At 37.5% G+C, this 21,146-nt stretch overlaps 1 protein-coding gene and 1 long non-coding RNA gene across 2 annotated transcripts in view; one reads left to right on the top strand and one right to left on the bottom strand.

Annotated features, from left to right (window-relative positions):
- septin4b (septin 4b) overlaps nt 1-21,146 on the top strand; it is a 59,721-nt gene that overhangs the window by 4,584 nt on the left and 33,991 nt on the right. Inside the window, exon 2 of the mRNA XM_058418504.1 lies at nt 1,700-1,713. Within this exon, the coding sequence (XP_058274487.1) occupies nt 1,700-1,713 (14 nt within the window). The remainder of the gene's footprint in view (nt 1-1,699; nt 1,714-21,146) is intronic.
- LOC131370920 (uncharacterized) overlaps nt 12,690-21,146 on the bottom strand; it is a 35,603-nt gene continuing 27,146 nt past the window's right edge. Inside the window, exons 3-4 of the long non-coding RNA XR_009207473.1 lie at nt 15,163-15,238; nt 12,690-13,392 (exon numbers count right to left, since the gene is read on the bottom strand). This is a non-coding gene — a long non-coding RNA (uncharacterized LOC131370920). The remainder of the gene's footprint in view (nt 13,393-15,162; nt 15,239-21,146) is intronic.

The following is a 21,146-nucleotide window of genomic DNA, read 5'->3' on the forward strand; positions in this document are numbered from 1 at the left end:
TAAAAAGACACATTTTTGGGGATGAACTCAGGCAGGACCAATGACAGCCATTTTTATAACTCACACTGACACTGGAGTAGAAATTGTAATGCTTTATTCCTGGGCTCTTGTAGCAATGTTTCCTTCATTTGCTATATTTAAGGCCTTCATTCTTGGGCTTCCACTACAATTTCCACATACTATTTTGTCTCATAACATCATCTGGTATATATTTCTTACATAAACATACCGTTGGTTTTCCCCATCATATAACACCACGTCTCCTTACACACGATTTACACAGATGCACAAAAAATAGGCGCAGATTCTCCACAAATGAAGATTTATAATGATTTGAGATTATTTCTCATACACTTGTTCGTTGTTCAGAATCGAATAAGGTGTACTAAAGATTTAATTTGATTAAATTGCGATTCACGCATACAATCGAACTTTTGACTTTCAGCTAATATTTTCCGTTCTTTTTCTGATGCATCAGTTCTTCAGCGCTAGTTCAAACGAATCAAACCATTCAATTAATACCTGAAATGTATTAAAAACAGAGCAGATTAGATTAGAAAGCGTCCATAACGGACGGAAAAATGCAGAAAGTGTCTGAGATGTCGTGTCTCTCTGAAGTCCAGCTGAAACAACAGTTGGGAGTGAGGGAGTAGTGTTGGAGAGGTTGGAAAGGATTGTGGTGCGCATTCCTTAGAGTTCGGTATCCCACGTCCTACTCTGTTGTTTCCTCCGCCTTGATGCTCAGATCTTTTGTTTTTGTAGTTCTCGGGAGTGGAGAAGGGAATTAATATTTATGATGCGGTCCGGTGGTGATGCTGGATGACAGAATGCTTTTAATTGTTCGCATTGCTTTTAAAAAGTCGGTACTTTGGAACTAGCTGTTCAATTGAATCATCAATGGATTGACTATGTTATAACTAATTTCTTAAGATTAAATAAGAATATTGCAGGGGAGTTCAAGCAAAACTCCGCCACACAAAGTTCTCTTATTTAACGTTGGCATCAACAGTAACTGCTTAGTCATTAGTGATTAGTTCATGGCTATACATAAATTTGTCTGGTTTTGGCATCGCTTCTATGATTTTAGAGAAATGTTTCTCTTTCTTAGCCATATTCAATTGGTACATATAGTGTACTGTGATGGTGTCTGTATAAAAACACTGAACTGTAGGCAGTTTTTCAGTGGGAATGCTAGTTGACAAGCCTCTGGTCTGTATTGTCCTACTTTTGTCTCACATTCGGAAGTTGAATTCGGAGTTTTGTTTGGATGGATGGCCTTTACAACGTACAGTTTATGCAACTGCATATACTGCATTGCTCTTAATTGATGTCACATTTCCTCATTGCTTAACATTTCTCCACACACACACAAGCTCAAAATAGATACTAAGGTGTGAACAACTGGTTTCATCAAAATCCAGACTAAACTCATTGTACAGTGTCAGCTGTTGGATTCTTGATGTATTATATAATGAGCACAATACAAATTTATATCATACAGTCAAACAATGAACAGAAGTAAACTTGTGACAAATATTAGGTATTTTTTTAATTAGGTATTTATTGATTTCTTTTTTGTTTTGGTGAATACTTTTTACTATAATTAATATTTTGTTCTCTCTCTCTCTCTCTCTATATATGCCTTCATACATTCATGTTGCTCTGATGGATGCACCTTCATATCCTTTAATCCTATCAGGGACAGATGAAGAGGTAAGTTCATTTTTATTTATTTATTTATTTTTTTTAAATAGGCGTGGATCGTTTACATCTTGCCACCTAAGAAATTCCCAGGGGCATGGCAATCAAAGCCGTCCTCATTCCTAACATTACTCTTCAAAACTGGGCTGGGTTTCCAGCGTGGCCGGTATTTCTTGTTTCAGAAAGCAACACAGAGGTCAGTGACTCTGACAGGCCTATTCACCGCAGGATAGATAGGCCAAGAAGCTCTGATTCAGCATTCAGAGTTTCGCTGGTTAAAAAGCATATTAGAAGTACAACATTAGCGGTTTTAATGCACTTTTGGTTAAAATAGTACCTGATTTCGGTGCACGGGCCCATATTTGAGTCCGATCTAAGGTCAAATGAGCTGAAAGGGTAAATCGTGTGGTAGATGTGGTTGTCACAGTCGCTGGCTGTGTGTCATATGGTGCTGCTGCAGCTGTGTTTGGAATCACGGACGTGTCGCCAAACAAAGCAGATAAACAGTTCGTTGGGTGTCAAAGGCAATTCTGCAAGTGTGACAAAACTAAGCCTTTCTTAAACCGCATTCCATGCCGTCACATCAGATCGGAAAATAAAATTTAACAAGTGTTTTATTTTATTTTGCTGGCACGTAACGTGCTTGCAATGATCTCTTTTCCATCTGCCCTTTTACTTAAGTGAAAGTGCTTGAGTGGAAAATGCACTTAACCCACTCTGGAGAAATGTATTAACATTTCATCATTACAGACCTTCTGCTCTATAGGTTGGAAAGCATTGCAGTTCAGAAAACAGGTAACAGGAAAATGTATTAGAAGACTTACTTTCTGACCGGCATCTTGTGAAAGTTCTAGCAGGGCTAAGCTCCACCTGTCTTGAAAGAAAAGAAAAGTACCTGCCATACTACATATTGGTATTTACTTTTAGTTTTGCTGTTAACAATGGATAATTTTGTGAAACCAGGCAACACAAATGACTGCCAGAAAACTACACAGATATTCTCTTTGGAATTATGAAGTTAATATGGAAATGTTAGAAAATACTGTAATACGCCGAAACAGTGATATACAATCACCAGACTCTTATTTTATAGCATGAAATTCAATATTTAGCCTATTTTTCATGGCTTGTGTGTTTCCTTCAAGTCAGTAAAAAAAAAAAAAGAAAGAAAAAGTCTCAAATGTCATAAGTCCACCCAAAAATGGTGACATCATTGTTTAAGCAGTTTTAGCTAGCACCCACAGTAACCAAACATATAAATTATCTCCTTTATTTTGCTTAAAAGTCCTTGTCAGTCTGAAAGTCCAGGCCATTCCGCTGTGGCTTGTGGCTGGCCAACTGTTACGTCTTGCCTTCAACTGATGCCTGCAACATGAGGTCTTGTACTATGGCTATAGTTAGAGTTTATTAGCCTATCAGCACAGCGCAGAGATTTTATTCATATGTGTTTAGCCATGGTTCATCTGTTTCCTTCATTTCTTGTTTTAGCAAATGGAGAGCAATGGAGAGTCATTCAAACCGTACATGCTTCAAGTAAACTGTTTTTAATCTGATACCTATAGTACTTAAATATACACTTCTTACCTTATTAATTCGTCCAAGCAATGACAATACTTGAGCTCTTTTTGCGTACATTTTTGTTCATTGAAATTCAGGAGCCTTGTGATTTATTAAAATTTTTTATCAGGATTTAAGGTTTAAGAGCCGTAGAGTGTTGGTAGGATTTGATAATATTGTGTGAGAGAGCTCTAGAAAAGACCCTTTGTTGGGTCCAAGCATCAAATTGAAGCATCAAAACCAGGTAAAGTTTCAGGTATCCTCATCAGGTGAGAAGATTTTATTTCTAACCACCAAAAATGTTTACTTCAGCTTCAAGTCTACAATTTCCAGGAGCTACAGTAGGGTTTGCCAGCACTGTAGTATACTTTCAGGACTCCCATTCATTCATTCATTCATTCATTCATTCATTCATTCATTCATTCATTCTCTGTCCAGTGAGTCTTCACCAATCATCAAATTCAATGACACTTCAAATGCGCAAAATGGACAACGGTTTCTACGCAACCCCCACCTTCATGGGAGGAGACCTGTGGGTTGTAGACGCCACCGATTTGGCATATTCTACTTGGCATTTCGAATTGTGTGTCTCTGGGTAGTGCCGGATTATTCCATCCAGTGATTGCTACCTTGAAGTCAAGGCTTTCTGGTAAAATGCTTTCGGTTATAAATACAAACCGAGAAGAAAAATACACCCTCACAGCCTCCCTGAATGACACAAATGTGAAACAACACCTATGTTTGTCCTATGGTTCCACTCCTCTGTTCTGTTTGAGTCGAGATATTTTTGCTAAAAGTCAAACAATAGAAGTCAGAATTATGTGGTAGAATATGTTTAAACTGCTGCTTATCGGTGGTTGTATGGGCGCACAAGTTAGCCTTCGATTTCCATGCTAGCTTTTTATTTAGCAATAGAGGAAAACAATGGGCAACAGCAACTAAACTGAGTAACAACTTTACACGTTAGTGAAAAAGTTTAAAGGTCATTCGGTAAAACCAGAGGAAAGGTAATATGAAAATAGTCAAATAATGTTAATTTTGATGTTTGTGCTTTCTGCTGGTTGTGATTTGAAGACAAAATGGCTTCCTTTAGCTTTCATATAAAATGCATGCCAGATATTTCTATCAAAATCTAAATAAAAAATGTCAGGGTTGCCAAATTGCTGTGGAATGAATAAAATAAAACACTTCAGATCATCAACGTGCTATTTATTAGTTTAATATAACCCCAAATGTCATGTTTTATTCCTAAAATAATTCATAAAGATACTAAAATACATCTAAATTATTTACCTTTATAAATGCGTTACTAGCACATTTGGATCGATATATTGATATATTTGGATCGATTTCCAGAAAATGTGGATTTTACCTTGGCTCCCAAACAAATATGGGCTTTAGGTTTGAAACATAAATGAGACTTGCGATTGGACACGACAGGTCTGTTTGTCCCCTGAGGCAAAAAGTTTGCCTGAAGTGACTAAAGAAAATCAGCTAAGGGGGCTCTAATTCTCTATTACTGTTGAATCACTCAAAATTCCGATTTCAACTTGCACAAAACATTTATGTCTTAATATAGAACATAGATGATGTACTTAATTTGTCCGTAGTTAACGTTTTCCGAAGGAAATAAAATCTCAATTTCATTCTTTTTAATATTCATTAGTGTAACTTGGCCTGTTAAGAGCATCAGCCAAGTAATTAGTAATATCCGTCTTCAGGAAAGAAGTGTTCAAGGACTAAGGAGATTACTGAATGATGCAATTGGTTACATAATATGATTTGTAACAATGCTCTCCTCTTATTGATGGCTTTTAAATGAGAGGTTTAGCAGTGATCACACGCTCAGATTTTAAGTAATGTTATCTGACATTGCCCGAACATCATCTTTGGTGCCATATTGGCTAATGTGACATTCTAAGACAGGGGTGTCCAATCTTGGATGATGTGGGTGCAGGTTTTCATTCCAACCGAGCAGAAGCCACACCTGAGTCTACTGAAAGCCAAGATCAGTTGACTAAACAGTTGGAATCGGGTGTAGCTTCTGCTTGGTTGGAATGAAAACCTGTACCCACACTGGCCCTTTGTGGATAAGTTTGGACACCCCTGTTCTAAGGAACAAGGTTCTCAAGGATCTGTTATTTTTGTCTGCGACACCAGCTTTGACGCTGTTATTTTTGTTGTCTGAACTTCCCCAGTTGATGTAAAATCCTAGGATTGACTGGATCTATTAAGACTTCTCATTAGAAATGGTTATTGAGCAATACTAATGATCTCCTCAGGAGATAGGAATCATTAGAGACCTATCTGCATGTTGCAGTTCTGCTAGTCTGGCACACAAGAACACTCATTCACACCGTCACTACAAGCAATTGTCCTATTGCTGTAACTGTAAACTCTTGACATTAATTGCAAATGTCAAGTGCCTGATATGAACCAGCCCAGCTTGGAGTGTAGTTCTGTCTGCTCCCTAATCAACTGGCTTTGTCTATGTACACGTGCACAGCCCAGATGTGCACTGCTTCCTGTCCCATCAACCTCTGGATGTCAGCCTTAGCCCTGATGTCCCTTCTACCGCTGTGGTTTTGGAGACCCGGAAATGCCTGTGAGCTCATAAAGAAGAGCCCTTGGTATAAGAACACATTCTATAAATAGCTTCCAGCCTGGTTCTCATGGCCCATGGAGATCTTCATGGTGAAGCAGCAGGGCGCCAATCGCCCAGGCTGTACGTTGTGGCTGAGGTCCAGAGCGAGCTAGGACAGACAAATGTTTAGAGGGGAATGTGGAAGGAAGATGGCAAAGGTCCTTGATCACTGAACTGCTAAATCACACTAATGTTAAGATAGAATTAAAATTAGATAAATTAAATTCTTCACTTAAATGTTCAGTGATCTAAAGAGACATGCTTGACATGCTGACACTCCGTATCAGGTTGGTGAGCCCCAGCCAACCATTTTAGGTTAGCAAAATGTTTTCTAAAGTTTTATAAACATGTGTTTAAGAAAATGAATCTCATCAAATTTTCTGAGAATGTTTACTGCAACATATTTAGTTGTAGGAACATAATTATAGTTTTTCCTCTAACAGGGAATGTAAAGAAACAGCAGAAATTTTTTTTAAATGTTTCAACCAAAAGTCAGAAACTGTTGAGTAATCATTTGGTGCATCCCAAATCGCACAATTCAATGACATTGTGTAGTATAAATAGTATGTATTCAGACTGAATATTCCACCGAGAAGAAGTGCAAGTAGTTGGATGGTGCGGTTATGGTTCGGACACTTCTTGCTTTGGGGATGTGGTTAAGGCGTTGAACTACTCATTGGAAGGTTGTCAGTTTGAATCCCAGGTCCACCAATCTGCCACTTCTGGGCCCCTAAGCAAGACCCTTAACCCACAATTACTCAGTGAGATGAATCAATGAGAGAAACTGTAAACTGCTGTTTTGGTAAAAAAATTTCAAGATGGCCGACCACCCTATGGCGGATGAGACCTCTTCCAAATGTCTTGAAAATCAGTCCAGATTTATTTTTCAACATTGTAAACATTCACCATACGCTAGCAGTGTCACATTACATGTATTTGCTGTTACTTGCTAACGACTGGGAAACACATGCTTTATTTAAACTTGCTAGCATGTTTGATTCTTTCATACGAAGTTGTGTTTTTCCTAAGCTGAGAAGATAATAAACAATGGCTGCGTAAAAAAAAAAAAGAGGTGAAGAGTTGCAATGAAGGGTTTTATATACAATGTTAAGATTTTGTATAATCGTACAGGTAAACATTCATTTGCAAAGATATTCTTCTGATAACATTAAAGACTGTGATAAAGGTTTATTTTAATCGACACACATTCAAGTAGATGGGATAATGTTGCAGGTTACAAGGTAGGCTACATGGTGTGTCCAGAGTCAACACCCTCAGCTGCTATCTGATCACAGATGTGCCTTAAACTCTAACAGATGTTCCAGAACTGGGTCAGGACAATAAACCCAGCTGATTAAAAAAAAACGGCATTGTATTCAGTATATTCTCTAGGAAAGGGTTTATCAAGGAAATTTGGATGTTTAATAGTACTAGTATTCTAAAAGGATTCAACTTTGAGCTTTTTCTGAAAAACCTCTGAACCATAAATCCTTTGTTGTACAGATCCACACTGAATTTCCAAAGGTCCCTGTAGAGGGACAAACCAAAAACAAAAGTCTCTTAGGGACTTAAGGTTCAGTTTAACCTATAACCATTCATATCCAATGTTTCAAATTTGCAATGCTTGTCTTTGTTCCCAAAAACCTTCATGTATAGAAGTATTATTGCAGCTTCTTAGGACAGAGACCTAAAAAAGTAATGGGTGTGTCAGTCAGACATTTTCCATCCCTCGTTCTTCTACAGGGTTTGGGTAAAATTTATAGGAAAGCCACTTTCTTCAGCTCATTCCTAGTCACATGGATTTAGACTTGGATTGAACATTGGGATGGAACAATTGGTAATTGGCATACTTCCTGATGTTTTTTTTTTTTTTTTTTATTAAATAAATTTGTTGTATCTGCATTGTGATTACATCATTTTCTTTCTGCTATTCTAGATTTCTATCTATCCATCCATTTGATCCATTTATCCGTCTAACATCCAATGATGTATCCGTTCGTCCTTCCGTCCCTCCATCCATCCATCCATTCATCTATTCATCTCTCCATCCATTGTATCTAAATGAACCTCTTCTCTGCACAAATGTAAACGGTTAGAACAAAAGGTGGAAACTAAGTAAAAAAAATATAGAAATATAGCCTGGCAAATTACCAAGTGTCGATTTGAGGATGTATGAAGATGAGAAGACGAGAGGACCTGACGTCCAGTGCAAAAAAACCTTGTAACTGATTAAAAATAACATTTATTACATAACACAGGACTGCTTGATGCTAACTTGTTATATTGATAGTTCAGGCTAAATTGCACTGAATTCTCTAGCTAGCTATAATATAAGTGGAGTGTCATTAGCTACATTACAACATATTATCCTATTTACATAGAAAACTCTGCTCTTTGTCCCACACAGTGATCAAGCGCTGTGTTGTGAGGCGATACCAACAGAGGAGGGTTTATTGTTATTTTATGCTTTATTATGATACTCTCAACAATTCTGAGCAGCAATAATGTTACAAAATAAATGACTTTAGCTGATTGTGGTATAAATATTAAGAGGAGTTGTAATTATTAGATCTGACTATTACCCTGCCCCTCCATCCCCCCTAAACCTATCTGGCTAACATGCCGAGTCATTCTATATGTATTAAAACAGATTAAAATGATTCATGTGTGGAATTCGGATAAACCCTGTGGTGTGAGGGCCGTACAAATGATCCTAACGAGCTTAAAATTTAATCCTTCATGTTTTCACTAGTTCTCCTACACCGCAACACACAGACCTCCAACTTTCAACTCGGAGACGTTTTGTCATAATCATGAGAAAGAAACGACTCTGTTCTTGCTTGTTCAGGGTCCGAAAATTCTTGATCATGGTGCTTGTCCTTTGAAAGGATCCAGTCATACAAATTAAAAGACTCATGTATGTTATTACGCAGGAACCAGGATGAATGAAGGAGACACTTCTACCGCAATACTTAAAGGTGCAATAGTTGATTTTCTTTTTTATTATTTTGTTAGAAATAACAATGGAACAATGTGATTTTTTTTTTTTTTAAAAAAACCCAAAACAATGCATTTAAGCTTTGGCTTTAGCAAAGTGTATTGAGTTGCTAAGGAAACATGGAAAGCTTGTTTATGTTAAGCTACACTTCCTGTCAGTCAGTTTATATAAATTATACATGTATAGCCATAGATCTTAATCTTACCAAGGAAGAAAAAAAGGGAGCAGGCTAGCAAAATGTGGGCTCAGTAATTTTGTCCTATTGTGATAATTCTCCTTGTATGTTTGCCTAAAAAATATTGAGTGTAATGTTTTCTAATTGGGGGTGGTGGTTCTTCAATGAAAATATTCATTCTATACGTCAGAGTTTGTAGAATTACGTTTCTTAGTTCTAACTCATTTTTACCGACTTGGATCATTTTTCAATTTTTCTGTTATTTTTTTCCCCCTTCTTTGTATTTGTGTTCCACATGTCCAAAAATGCCGCCATTTAGAAATTAGCTCTTAATGCCTCATTTCCCCACCAAGCCTTTCACCTAAGTTGGCACCAACCATCGACGTGTCATCCACAGCCTTGTCACCATGTGCAAATATTCACAGCATGAATGTATGCAAATCTGTCATTTAGGCATAGCAGTGCATTATCCAGTAAACCAGTTGGCTGGCTTTATTTTTCCAGTGCCAGACAGTGTTCCGTCCGAATTAGAGGCTCATTTAATGCTAATAAAATTCTAACAATTGAATAAATAATCAGAAATAAAACTTGCGTTGTGTTTAGAAGGGTAAGATGAACGCTTTTGTCTCTTCTCAGATGCAGGACGTGTATCAATACTGACGTCTGTATGAGGAAACAAAAGGCCTAGACATGACACTATTTAGTTACAGTAATGCATAATTCAGTGTTAAATTGTCTGTCAGTGATACGTGTGTGTGTGTGTGTTGGCTACTGTGTGTTATATTCCCAAGACCCACCATGTGCTTTTCATTGTTGGATCAAAGGCAAGACCCGAGGCCCCTGTCTTTCTAAATTGTTCTGTGTGTGTGTCCTTTCTTCCGGGCAAACAGCTCTGCCCTTAGATCAGTTGACACACAGACACGCCTAGTGCAATTTCCACCTCTGTGCAACAAACACTGCAAGTGCTCTAGATCTCATCATTCTTCTCTCTCTCTCTCTCTCTCTTCCCCACCCACAGAGGTGTGTTTTTGGTCCGATGGTCACTTATTTAACGGATGCTCTGCTCTGTTTTCTTCAGCTATATGATCCACTTGTAATTATCGACCGGGGTGTGTTCGCTTAGGTTGACAGTATGAAGGACGTGGAAGAAATATTCATGTACCTTTAAAGCAATATATGTTGAATTCCTGTTTATATTAATGTGCTTATATGCATGTAAAAATGGATTTTTAGATGGTGAAAGGGCGGCTTTTATTAAAGAAGTAAATAAAAAAATCAGTCATGAAAAAAATTCTTCAGGACTAAGGAGAAGAGTTTGTGGTTTCTTGGTAACATAACGACTTCTGTTAGAACAGAGATTATTTCTGTGGTTGTTTTTATAGCCTTTACAACATAAGTGACAAGGACTAATCTGTTTTGTGGATGTTCCACAGCATTAGACGTAGCTATAAACACATAATAACTGTGTGTCGTTGTTTAATAGCTAAAAAAAATGCAGGAACTGGCACCTAGCTGTAGCATAAGATGAATAAAACACTGTTATTAAAATTTCAGAGCCCTGTTGGGTTTATTACTTTTCTTATTAAATGCAACATGAATTATTTAAAATTCATTAAAGTGCAAGGTCGGGGCTTGAATTGGCAGCGAATGTTAATATGTTGAAAGCTTTCTAATCTTTAATCAGATTAATTATATACTTCAGATCTCGAGATACAGCTCCACTGTATGCACTTTAGATATTTAAGTGATAAATAAATGATATCACATAGATAGCAAGATAGACCTGATTAGAAATTCAGTAGAAACGGTGGACTCTGTGGATTCTTATCTGAAGTGAGTTTGTAATGTAGGTTTGCTCGGGAAGAAAGAACGCTCGGCCGTTGATCTCTGATGGAATGTGATTGCTTTTTTTTTTTTTTCTCTGACGAATCTTCAGTGAAGGGACTCGGGGCCGACGGGGTGGAAGATATTTTACACACGAAGAGAAGGCGTAATTGATGTGAAGACACTTGACTGTCTGAAATGTTGAGATGCTTCACTGTCTCCACTGAGTAAAACCGTGAACAACATTCAGGTCGAGAGAGTCTGTGGATTCTGAATGACCTTATAAGATTGTATTCGCAATTAAGAGGACACTAAGATGACACACTATAGTTGTTAGTGTGTGTGTATATACATACACACACATACACTACTCACAAAAAGTTAAGGATATTTGGCTTTTGGGGGAAATTTATGGAAAATGTAAAAAGTTCACGCTACAGTGATATTATATCATGAACGTAGGGCATTTAAGTAGATGGTGCAATGGTGATTTCCTCATCTCAAACAATTTATTGAAACAAAAGCCAACAACAGTGGTGTGTATACCACAACAAAAAATGTCAACGTCTCAATAATTTGTCATGTGCCCTCGACCATCAATTACAGCTTGACAACGACGTCTCGTGCTGTTCACGAGTCGACTTATTGTCTGCTGAGGCATGGCATTCCACTCTTCTTGAAGGGCGGCCCTCAGGTCATTGAGGTTCTGGGGTGCAGGGTTATGAGCCTCTACACGGAGACTCAGCTGATCCCATAGGTTTTCAGGTCTGGAGAAAGTGCAGGCCACTCCATTTGAGGTACCCCAGCCTCCAGCAGCCGTTCCCTAATGATGCAACCTCGATGAGCTGGAGCATTGTCGTCCATGAAGATGAAATTAGGCCTTTGTTGTTCATGCAGGGGCACAATGACTGGATTAATGATGTTATTCAGGTAGTATTGGCTTGTCACTGTACCATTCACAAGATGTAGGGCAGTTCTGTATTGAGTAGACACACCTGCCCAGACTGTAACACCACCACCACCAAAGGCTCGTCTGGTGACGACAGTGGTTCAAAATATAACATGGCAAATAATACTTTTCAGGAACATAGCCTTCGAGTTAAAATATGACAGCTGGTCAGATGAAGATGAAAACGAGTAAGACGGGAAAACAATTTTGCTAGAAGCACCATTAACGGCAATGTACAAATCTATACAAGCTAGCTAGTGAGCTAGCCTGTGTGTTATAAACTGCCTGAGCGCTTCTTCAGGATCGGTTTCTTTCAGTGGAGCAGCAATAAACAGGACGTTTTGGTCGGAGTGTGTCTGAAATGTCTTGCCTTGTTTATAGAACTGTTAAATATAACCGCAAGCAAGAGTGTGTTTTATATTACATATCAGTACCTAGCTGTAGCTGTGATATTTAATAGATCTACACTCTTGCTTGTGTGATATTGCTTATATATACTGTAGGTGTGTGACTTTTAATAGGCTCATGTTCTTTATGGCAAAATAGAAATCAACTTATGGGGCATTTTCAGTATAAACAAATGTATTTATCAGTATAAACAAATGAAATATTTTCTCGCCTGAAGTCTGATATAAAATGAGTCAGGACTTTCAGTGTGAGCCGTGTGTTTTTCCCTCTGTTGGATGACCTTACACAGAATTTTTGTGGTTGAAGATAAAAGCGTCTAAAATTTGAAGGTGATCAAGAAGCACTTTGGTATCTCAGAGAGCAGAAATGGGTTTGATATCACCATTTACTTTGTTTTTGTTTTTTGGAACTTTTCTATGAATATATTGCCCCTAGTAGGCTAGGTAAATACTTGAGAGAAGTACTTTTCTCTCAAGCCCTGAGTGTCTACTTTCATATGAGCTTTATTTCAATCACCGCTGTGGATTGTGGCATGACAACGACATTTAATGCAGAACATGAATACAACAAAAACAGGTGCAAAATGAAATAATTATCATTTCACCAGAACATAATTTTATCATAATTTTGTCTTCTGTTTGAAAACCAGCTACTGTATTTGTCGTATGATGAAATCTAAATCCATCTTCATGATGAAATCTTCGGTTTAGACAGTAGCATGTGAACCTACTTTTTGGTGGCAGTTTTATGCTCCATTCACAGCTGAGCAAAAACAATGGAGATCGACCACAAAGACAATATTGCAGTCACATGACCACCGTAACAGTCTTATATTCTTTCTTTAAATATACGAAACTGAGAAGCTGACAGATCTCCAAGCGACTGAAAACAGATGTTTGTGTTTTAACTGCAAAGTTATACAATGACATCTTGATTTAGCTAAGTGCCTTCTGTTGAGGTTTCTCAAAATTTGGGCCTCATGGAGAGTTGTGGTCACACTTGTTTTCATCGGAATTAGAGCTGGACCGCCGGAGTAGTCCCAGCAGGGCTCTTGGATGAGGACAAGGATGAGTTTTTGGTTTCTTGAGTACAATATATCCGTAAGCTGTTTCAGAAATTCATGTGAAATCCTTTCACTAGAGTAGTATTTAAAAGACAGTAGAAAAGAAAAGAAAGGAAAAAAATTGGTAGTGTAGTACAGTGTGATCATAATTTAACCATTTCACATTCAAATTATTTAAAAAAACTTTCAATTTTTATTACCTTTGTATTTGCATGTCTAAACATAAATTATCAAATGTGTATAAATATAATAAATAATACAATTATTATTATAATTACAAAAATATAAGATATTATTCATATTTATAAATATATATGACTTCAATTGTGTTTAAAATTTAAATATTAAAAAATTACACTTGAGTCAGATAATATTTAATGTTAATTTAACAAGAGAAAATATCTTCTTGATGTGGAAAATAAAGACTTAAAAAGATCCTATTCATGTTAAATCACAAGTTTATGAAAACAGTCATCTGAAATAAATAAATAAAACGTAAAAAATGTTTATAAGTGAAAATAAATTAAAACACAGGTCTAAAAATATTTAATGCTAATTTAACAATAGAAAATATCTCTTTTTAATAAAGTATAGTAATCTTCTTACATGCAGTAAGATTTTGTAGAAAGATTTTGTGTAGAAAGTTTGTACCAAAGTTACCAACAGAAATTAGGATAATGATTTGTGCTATTAATGGTCTCAAATAATTTGGAGGTCATTTGCAGCTTATATTTCTTTATATTAAGCATTATTATCTGTGTAATTGTAGCAAATTACACATGACTGGGAGCTCATAGTGGGAGGTAGAATCAATTATTACAATTATTGCTCCTACTATTGGAGTAATCCTGAGAATTCCTATTTGAATTAAATTTTACACTAGACCACACACTTCCCAGACATGTCTACACTAAAGCCCATTCCATCATCACACTCCATCACCAAATCCTGGGAAGGCTGTGTATCGATTCCTCCCAGGAGTTTGAAACGCTTCAATGCCGCATTAGATTATTTTGATTTACTGGAGAATGTGAGCTGGATATGTTCTCCTGAGCTCTGAAGTTATTTTATGACTGATCTGGAATAGCAATATGTGGTTCCATGTTTCAAATAAAAAAGGACCTGTTTAGGATCTATTTTCATTATGGAAAGAAAAACAACACCAGTCACTTACTCGTCATTTATGTCAAATGATATCTCAAGACTTTCACCTCTCAAAATAAACCTGGGTTTGGTGGGTCACTGCCCAAATCAACCACCAAGATCTGGAGAAGTGCTTTGCATGGGTCTATGCTGGATTTGTCATGCCACCCACATTAGGCAGTGCTTCATCTATTGCGTTGACTATTCTAGACAGCGTTAATTATGCTTCTAATGTTTAACAAAAAAAGATGCACCAATGGAGCCAATAAAGACTGGAGGAACTTCATCTTGTGCCAAAGCACAAGCAGAATTCAATCAAGCCAGATCAAGATCATTTGATTTTATTGGATTTTATCTGGAACACTAACTGAAATCTCTGCTCCATTTAGTTATGTTTGAAATTTGGAAACATGATTCCATGGTCTCCATTTTAACAATTTTCCAATTCTTCCCACATGTATCATGTATACTGATTGTTTTTTTTCTGGTCTCGGATGTCTTAAATCAAGCCAAAGGTGCATTAGATAAGACTTGTGGAGAAAATGAGGTCTATAATAATTAAATGGTTGGAGATGAATAAATTGATTATTGATATATTACTCATTGACCCTACTCCTATTCCCACCCAAGTACATAAAGCTCCACACCCAACCTTATGGTGAACTCAAGGGCATATTTCTAGCACAGACTTCTTACTTACGTTCCACTGCAGTGCCTTGTCAGAAGAACATGGTTAAGGAACTGCTGAATAACTTCTGTCCTGACACTGGGGACTCCTTCCAAAATAAATGAAATGAACAGTGAATCTCTGCAACTTTAAGCTAATGGATAAAAGCAATGATATAACATGAGATATTAAAGCAGCTGCATTTTATAGCTTTATTCCTCAAATTTTTGTTCACCAGGTGATTAAAAATATTTGAAACAGTCTACATTAGATGATTCATGGGACAGATATATGACTTTATATTCCTGTCATATAAAAATCTGATCACTCATCATTGACGCATTTATAATGCAAGGTGTGAACGGTGTTGTCTCGGCTGTCCACTTTTGATCTGATCACCCAGGAGCATGTTAATACCAGGCCACTTGTGTGTCTAAGTGGTAGTTCAGGGGTCTGGGTTGTTGTTTGGAGGATTGGGGTTCAAGCCACAGCACTGCCAAACCGCCACTGTCGGGCCCTGGAGCAAGGCCCTTAACCCTCACTGCTTCAGGGGTGCTGTATCCTCACCCTGCACTCTGACCCCAACTTCAAAAAGTTTTAATATGTGAAGAAAGGATTTCACTCAGCTGTAATGTATTAGACTTCTATCTATTAAGTGCAGAGGCTTTCAGGTCTGAATGTTCTAACAGCTCTGTCCTGGAGAACCCTCACTTCATCGGAGCGGACTGATGAGAATAAGCCTTCTTTAAACATAATACCTGCTCAGCGTTGTTAGTATGGGGGGGAATTCAGCCTGTAAAAGTAATAGGTTTCTGTACGGGCAGTTTCTTTTGTTTTTGAAGGAACTGAGGCTTGACGTTCAGTCTGTGCAGTCTCTGACACTGGGCTGTTGCCCTGAATTCAAATTAACTTGTCTTTCAAAAAGACAAAAAGTACACACAACAATGGCTTGTATGTGGTTATACCAAGAGGGTTTCACTTTGTAAGGAAATGTCATTTCATCCCAGACAAAATCTCAGTTCTCTCCTTGAGGCTGTGGACGATTTTGACCACATCTACCTTCAGTTCGCCTCAGGGCATCTCCTGGGCAGTTATATCCTTAAAAAAAGTTCCCATGACTGATCTCCTGTCAGACAGAAACCTGCAGGAAGAACTTGCTCGTGTTATTGCTTCTCTGTTTTCTTTTTAGTCACTTGGTTTTTTTTTTTTTTGTTTTGGTTTTTTTTTGGTGTGAGACTTGCATCCTTCTGCTGGTTCGATCAGTCAGATATTGAATGAGTATTTATATTTAAAATCAGAAGCAGCTGATTATTAGCTTATTATCCCAAATTAAATTAAAATCGGACTGGAGGAGTGGAGATTTGGGTCGGTGAACACGTACAGTTTACTGTTTACATACAAAGGTTTTAGATTAAATATTAATAATTAATTTGATAAATATTAGATTAAATATGAGATTAGTAGTGTATATGTACTGTAATTATTAAAGTATACAAAAATGTCTGTTTATAAATAAATTGTTTCTTTTCTTTCAGTTTAAGCAGTAAAAAAATACAAATAAAATAATAATAATAACAATAATAATAATAATAATAAAACTTGTAATTATTTCATAGATATAAATAATATACTTTTTTAAAGAAAATTTTCACTTTTATTAGACCACATAAATGAACACATATATGTACAAAGTTACTGTTCCTAAACTCAATGAAATACTAATAAAAAAAACAAAAAACAAATAGAAATATATCATCACAGCTTCATGAAAGGGGGCATTAGTGGTTAGCACGATTAGCCTGCCACTGCCTCTGCATGCAGGTTATTTGCATGTTCTCCCTGTGATTTGAGGGTTTCCTCACCAAGTTGAGAACTTTCGTAGGCTGATTAGCATCTCTAAAAATAACAAATCAAACGTGCTCCTCTGTCTCCACCCACATTGGTAGCTACTGCACTGAGTCGCTGCATATTTGCCTAAAGTCAAACTTTTCTCAACGTTTTGCATCTCTGGACAAGTCCACGTCTACTAATGTTACTAACTTTCATTTAAAATGAATGAACTCGGGTTGCTTTGTGCGAATGTAGTATCGTGCCACTCCGTAGTGTTTTATACCAAACTTAACCCTACACTTATTGTAAAGTAAAGAAAGTTAGACAAGCGTGCTGGCAGACTTGCACGTGACCTTTAGGATACTAATTATTGAACAGTATGACTCCAGATCTGTTGAAATGTCACTCAGTATGAGAAGGTCAACCCTGACTAATAATAATAATTTAAAAAAAAACTGTATATTAAGCTAATATCCAAACATAATATATTTAATGTCCCTGTATTAATTACATTTCCTTCCCAAATTCTAATACACAATACTTTAATGATGTTGAAGTCGCTTTGTTCTCTCCACCTCCCCGGTATTGATATGCTCAACAGGACAGCAGGATAACACTACCTGAATATCTGAAGCATTAATTGATCGTGTGCCTTAGAAGACCGCAGAGTCCAGACTGTGTGTGTTTTTTTTGTTTTTTTTCCTCAGCTCATGATGTTTAAAGATCATGAGCCTGACCTGGTGAATTGAACTCCTCTCCACCGCTAGCCCTTAGGGAATATGTACGCATGATTAATGCATTTTCTTGTTGAATAAATGGTAGCATGCCTGACTGGGTGTGTCAAAACACTGACTCAACATGATGCGTCTCACTTAAACAAACTGCACGGGTGCATCCCAAGCAAATGGAGCTTACGAGCTTAATATGCGAGTAGAGTCCGTTTTGCAGTCACGTTCTCCAAAATGAATACAAAAGCCTATGAGGGAATAAGCAACCGCTGGCCATAAATATTCATTGGCAGAGCTGATGTACGTTTGTGACTTAGCTAGGTATGTTGGTTTAAGCTATTTGACTGCACAATATGTAATGATTATGATCTGTTATATTGCCAGTGTAGTGATCAATCATAGATATCAAGAAATAAACACACATCAGAAAATCTCAACCAGAGACCAAATCTTGATGATACAATATCCATGACAGCAGGATGATCTGTACTGTCTGGGTGGAAGGGACTAACCAATGTGAGCTCATGTATGTGGAAGAGGGTTGATGGATCTTGTGCTTTCATTAACTGCTCCTCTTTGGAAAAGATGCATTCAGCCAAAACCCCCTTTAATTCACATGTGTAAAACATGACTACAGCCATCACAGAAAGTAATTGCATATGTCTCTTCACTGGTAGAAAAAATAAGTCAGGATTTTTCTTACACCAGTCCAAGTCCTTTCAGTTGTACTGCAAAAAAAACCTTCAGCATTTTTGGCTGTGACAATCACAAAACAACTGACTAATGACTAAATTTATAACTGTGTAGTCTGACCAAACCAGCTACAGTTGTGTTTTATGAACTGGATAATTCATTTTTATTTTATTTTTCCTTGAGCATGATAAGGTATCCGAACATCCCCATTATGAAACCCTTTAACTGGCTTGTTATCAGGAATCATCTTCCTCCTTGAGGCTTCATGGTGTTTGGTCTCCTCCTAACCAGCCTCATCCCCACCTTTCTTATCCTGCAGCTGGTATTTCCTGAAGACAATTATACTTGCGCTGGGGCAAGTTTGGTCCCCTCCTGCCCTGAGATCATAAGCATTCTGCCATTCTTTCTCTCTCCACCTCTTCCAGTATTGCTTTCCTTACCTCTGCATTTTTTTAGATCTTTAGAGAAATAGGTGTTCGGGTCCTACATTACAAATCCTCCGGTGTGCCTGTGTGGGTATGTGTGTGTGAGCGAGCTTCTCCTCTCCTCTGAGGTCATTTTTGCCCGCCGCTGGTGGAGTGTGTGTGAATGTGTGAGCGTCAGCAGTCTGCAGCATGGTAAGTGGCTAAAGGCATCCGTCTGCATAACCATTCAATCCAGCTTTGGCTATTAACACAGAATTAGACATGTCTGCTTGTAACAGCTAAAACAGGATGGTCGTGTTAGTTAACGCATGTAGCTTTGGTGAGCATGATGTACGTTCTTTTAGTCAGACTTGGCTAGTAGATAATATTGTGTGTCTCATGTCACAGGTGGTAATGTATAGGAGAGACAACAATCATTACTTGGCTCAACACAGGCTTTATTGGTCCTGCAGGTGTATGCAGGCATGTGTGGTTCCGTAATAGGCACTGCAGATGTTAGACAGATGTGTGCATGACTGTATGTATAATATGCAGTTCGGTATCAAACTACTAGCTTCATGCAGCAGGATATTGCATAGTGTTATTTGGGCTGAGAAGAAAATTCTCAATTAAGATCTCAATTTTGTCTTTAAACAATTCTACCTGGAGAAAAGAATTTTTTTTTCTTTTAACATCACAAATGACTGCTGCCATCTATTATTTATACTTAAAATCAACTGTCCTAATACTCTTTTTACTAAATGCAGAAGGGTTTTAACAAGCAGCAGTGTATGGGAAGGGGTTCCTTCATAGCAATGTTAGCTAGCTAACTAGCTTATGGGAAGTTTATCTAAGTAGAACATGCAAAAATGGCTAAATTGAACTAGTTTGTTGTTCAACTCTGCTTATAAAGACCAAGAGGTTGTTCTCCTCCTGGTTGGGCTGGTTTGTGTATTTCGGATTCTCCTGGGTTTTTCCACAAGTTCTAGAGTTTACACAAAATGGTCAGAAACTCCTTGTGAGAGAAAACTCGAATGACCATTTTGACCGGCCCTGGAGTCTACAGCAGTTCAAATGACCGCTCTTTACAAACATGTTGAGAAGAAAAGCATCTCAGAATAGCACAAAGTTATGTTAGGACACCCCTAGGCATCCTGATGTCTATATCTAACATCTCATGTGCCAATCTGATAGTATTGAATGTAATCAACTATATTTCAGATGCGTATAACTGAAATTTGCTATCCCTAAGAAAACTCTAGGAATGTAATCCGACACACATCAAGTGTTCTACCTTGAGGCTCCAGAGATAAAAGCAAGATCATACTTGCAAAGAATTAATGTTTCTCAAGGTTTTTTCTGTCGCTGTCATTGGGATTTGCGATACCCAGCGATTGTCAGCTCCTGCAACGTTTCAGGATTATTGCCAGGTTCAGTTTTCTTACAAGGAAACTAAAGTTTCCTGCTAACTAATCTTCTCTAAGCATCTCTTGATTTAGTAGAAGTGTTGTTCATGGTGGTTCTTAAACTGGATTCTTAAACCGGAATACATTTCTTAGAAAATCAGCTTGGATATTAATCTTTATGATTTAAACATGATCTCTAGTGCTGGACAAGATTCAATTGTGATTCAGTGTAAAACGTCTTTCATTGACATGTTGGTCTGCTTGGTGTGGCCTTAAAAGAATGATGCAGCAGTGCTTTAGTTCTTTAGTCTGTTCAGCTCGTCTCATCTTTTAATCGGTACACTCTTCTCAAGCTTATCTTGAAAGATTCCAACATTCATGCTTATACTGCCATCAAATCCATCGTGATTGTCATCTTGTAGATTGATATGTAGATGTGTGGACATTTTTGGCATTGTGGAACTTGTGCAACATCTTTCAGGTTGGGTTTTTTTTCCTTTAAACAAAAAATTATTTCTTAGCTAGTCAATGCAAACAGATCTACTCACACCAACATGGATGGTATAACGCATTTAGCTTCAGTATCTAGGATTTTTGCTCGATAGAATTTTGAGATTAAGGATGTATTACGAGAGCAAACTGCACTCGGAGAGAGATTGCGGAAATAGGAGTTGCTGTGCGTAATTGTGTTTTAAATCGTCTTATCTTGGCATTTGTGCCATGCATGATCTGTCTTTAGGAAGTGTACGTGGTTGTGGATTGGAGCTTCCCCCTCTAAGATACCGTGATTACGGGATCTCTCCGTGCGTTATCACTTTATCTCAGTCCGAAAATCTGTATGCAGTTTCCACCCACGGATGCGTTTAGGGGAACTACAGCCGCCCACCACCATCCTACTGGAGTATATATTGCAGTATGTGTTATACATACAGATATATCTTGAACCAGTGCTCTTT

Source organism: Hemibagrus wyckioides, linkage group LG20 (genome assembly GCF_019097595.1).
Source record: "Hemibagrus wyckioides isolate EC202008001 linkage group LG20, SWU_Hwy_1.0, whole genome shotgun sequence".
NCBI classification, from domain to species: Eukaryota; Metazoa; Chordata; class Actinopteri; order Siluriformes; family Bagridae; genus Hemibagrus; species Hemibagrus wyckioides.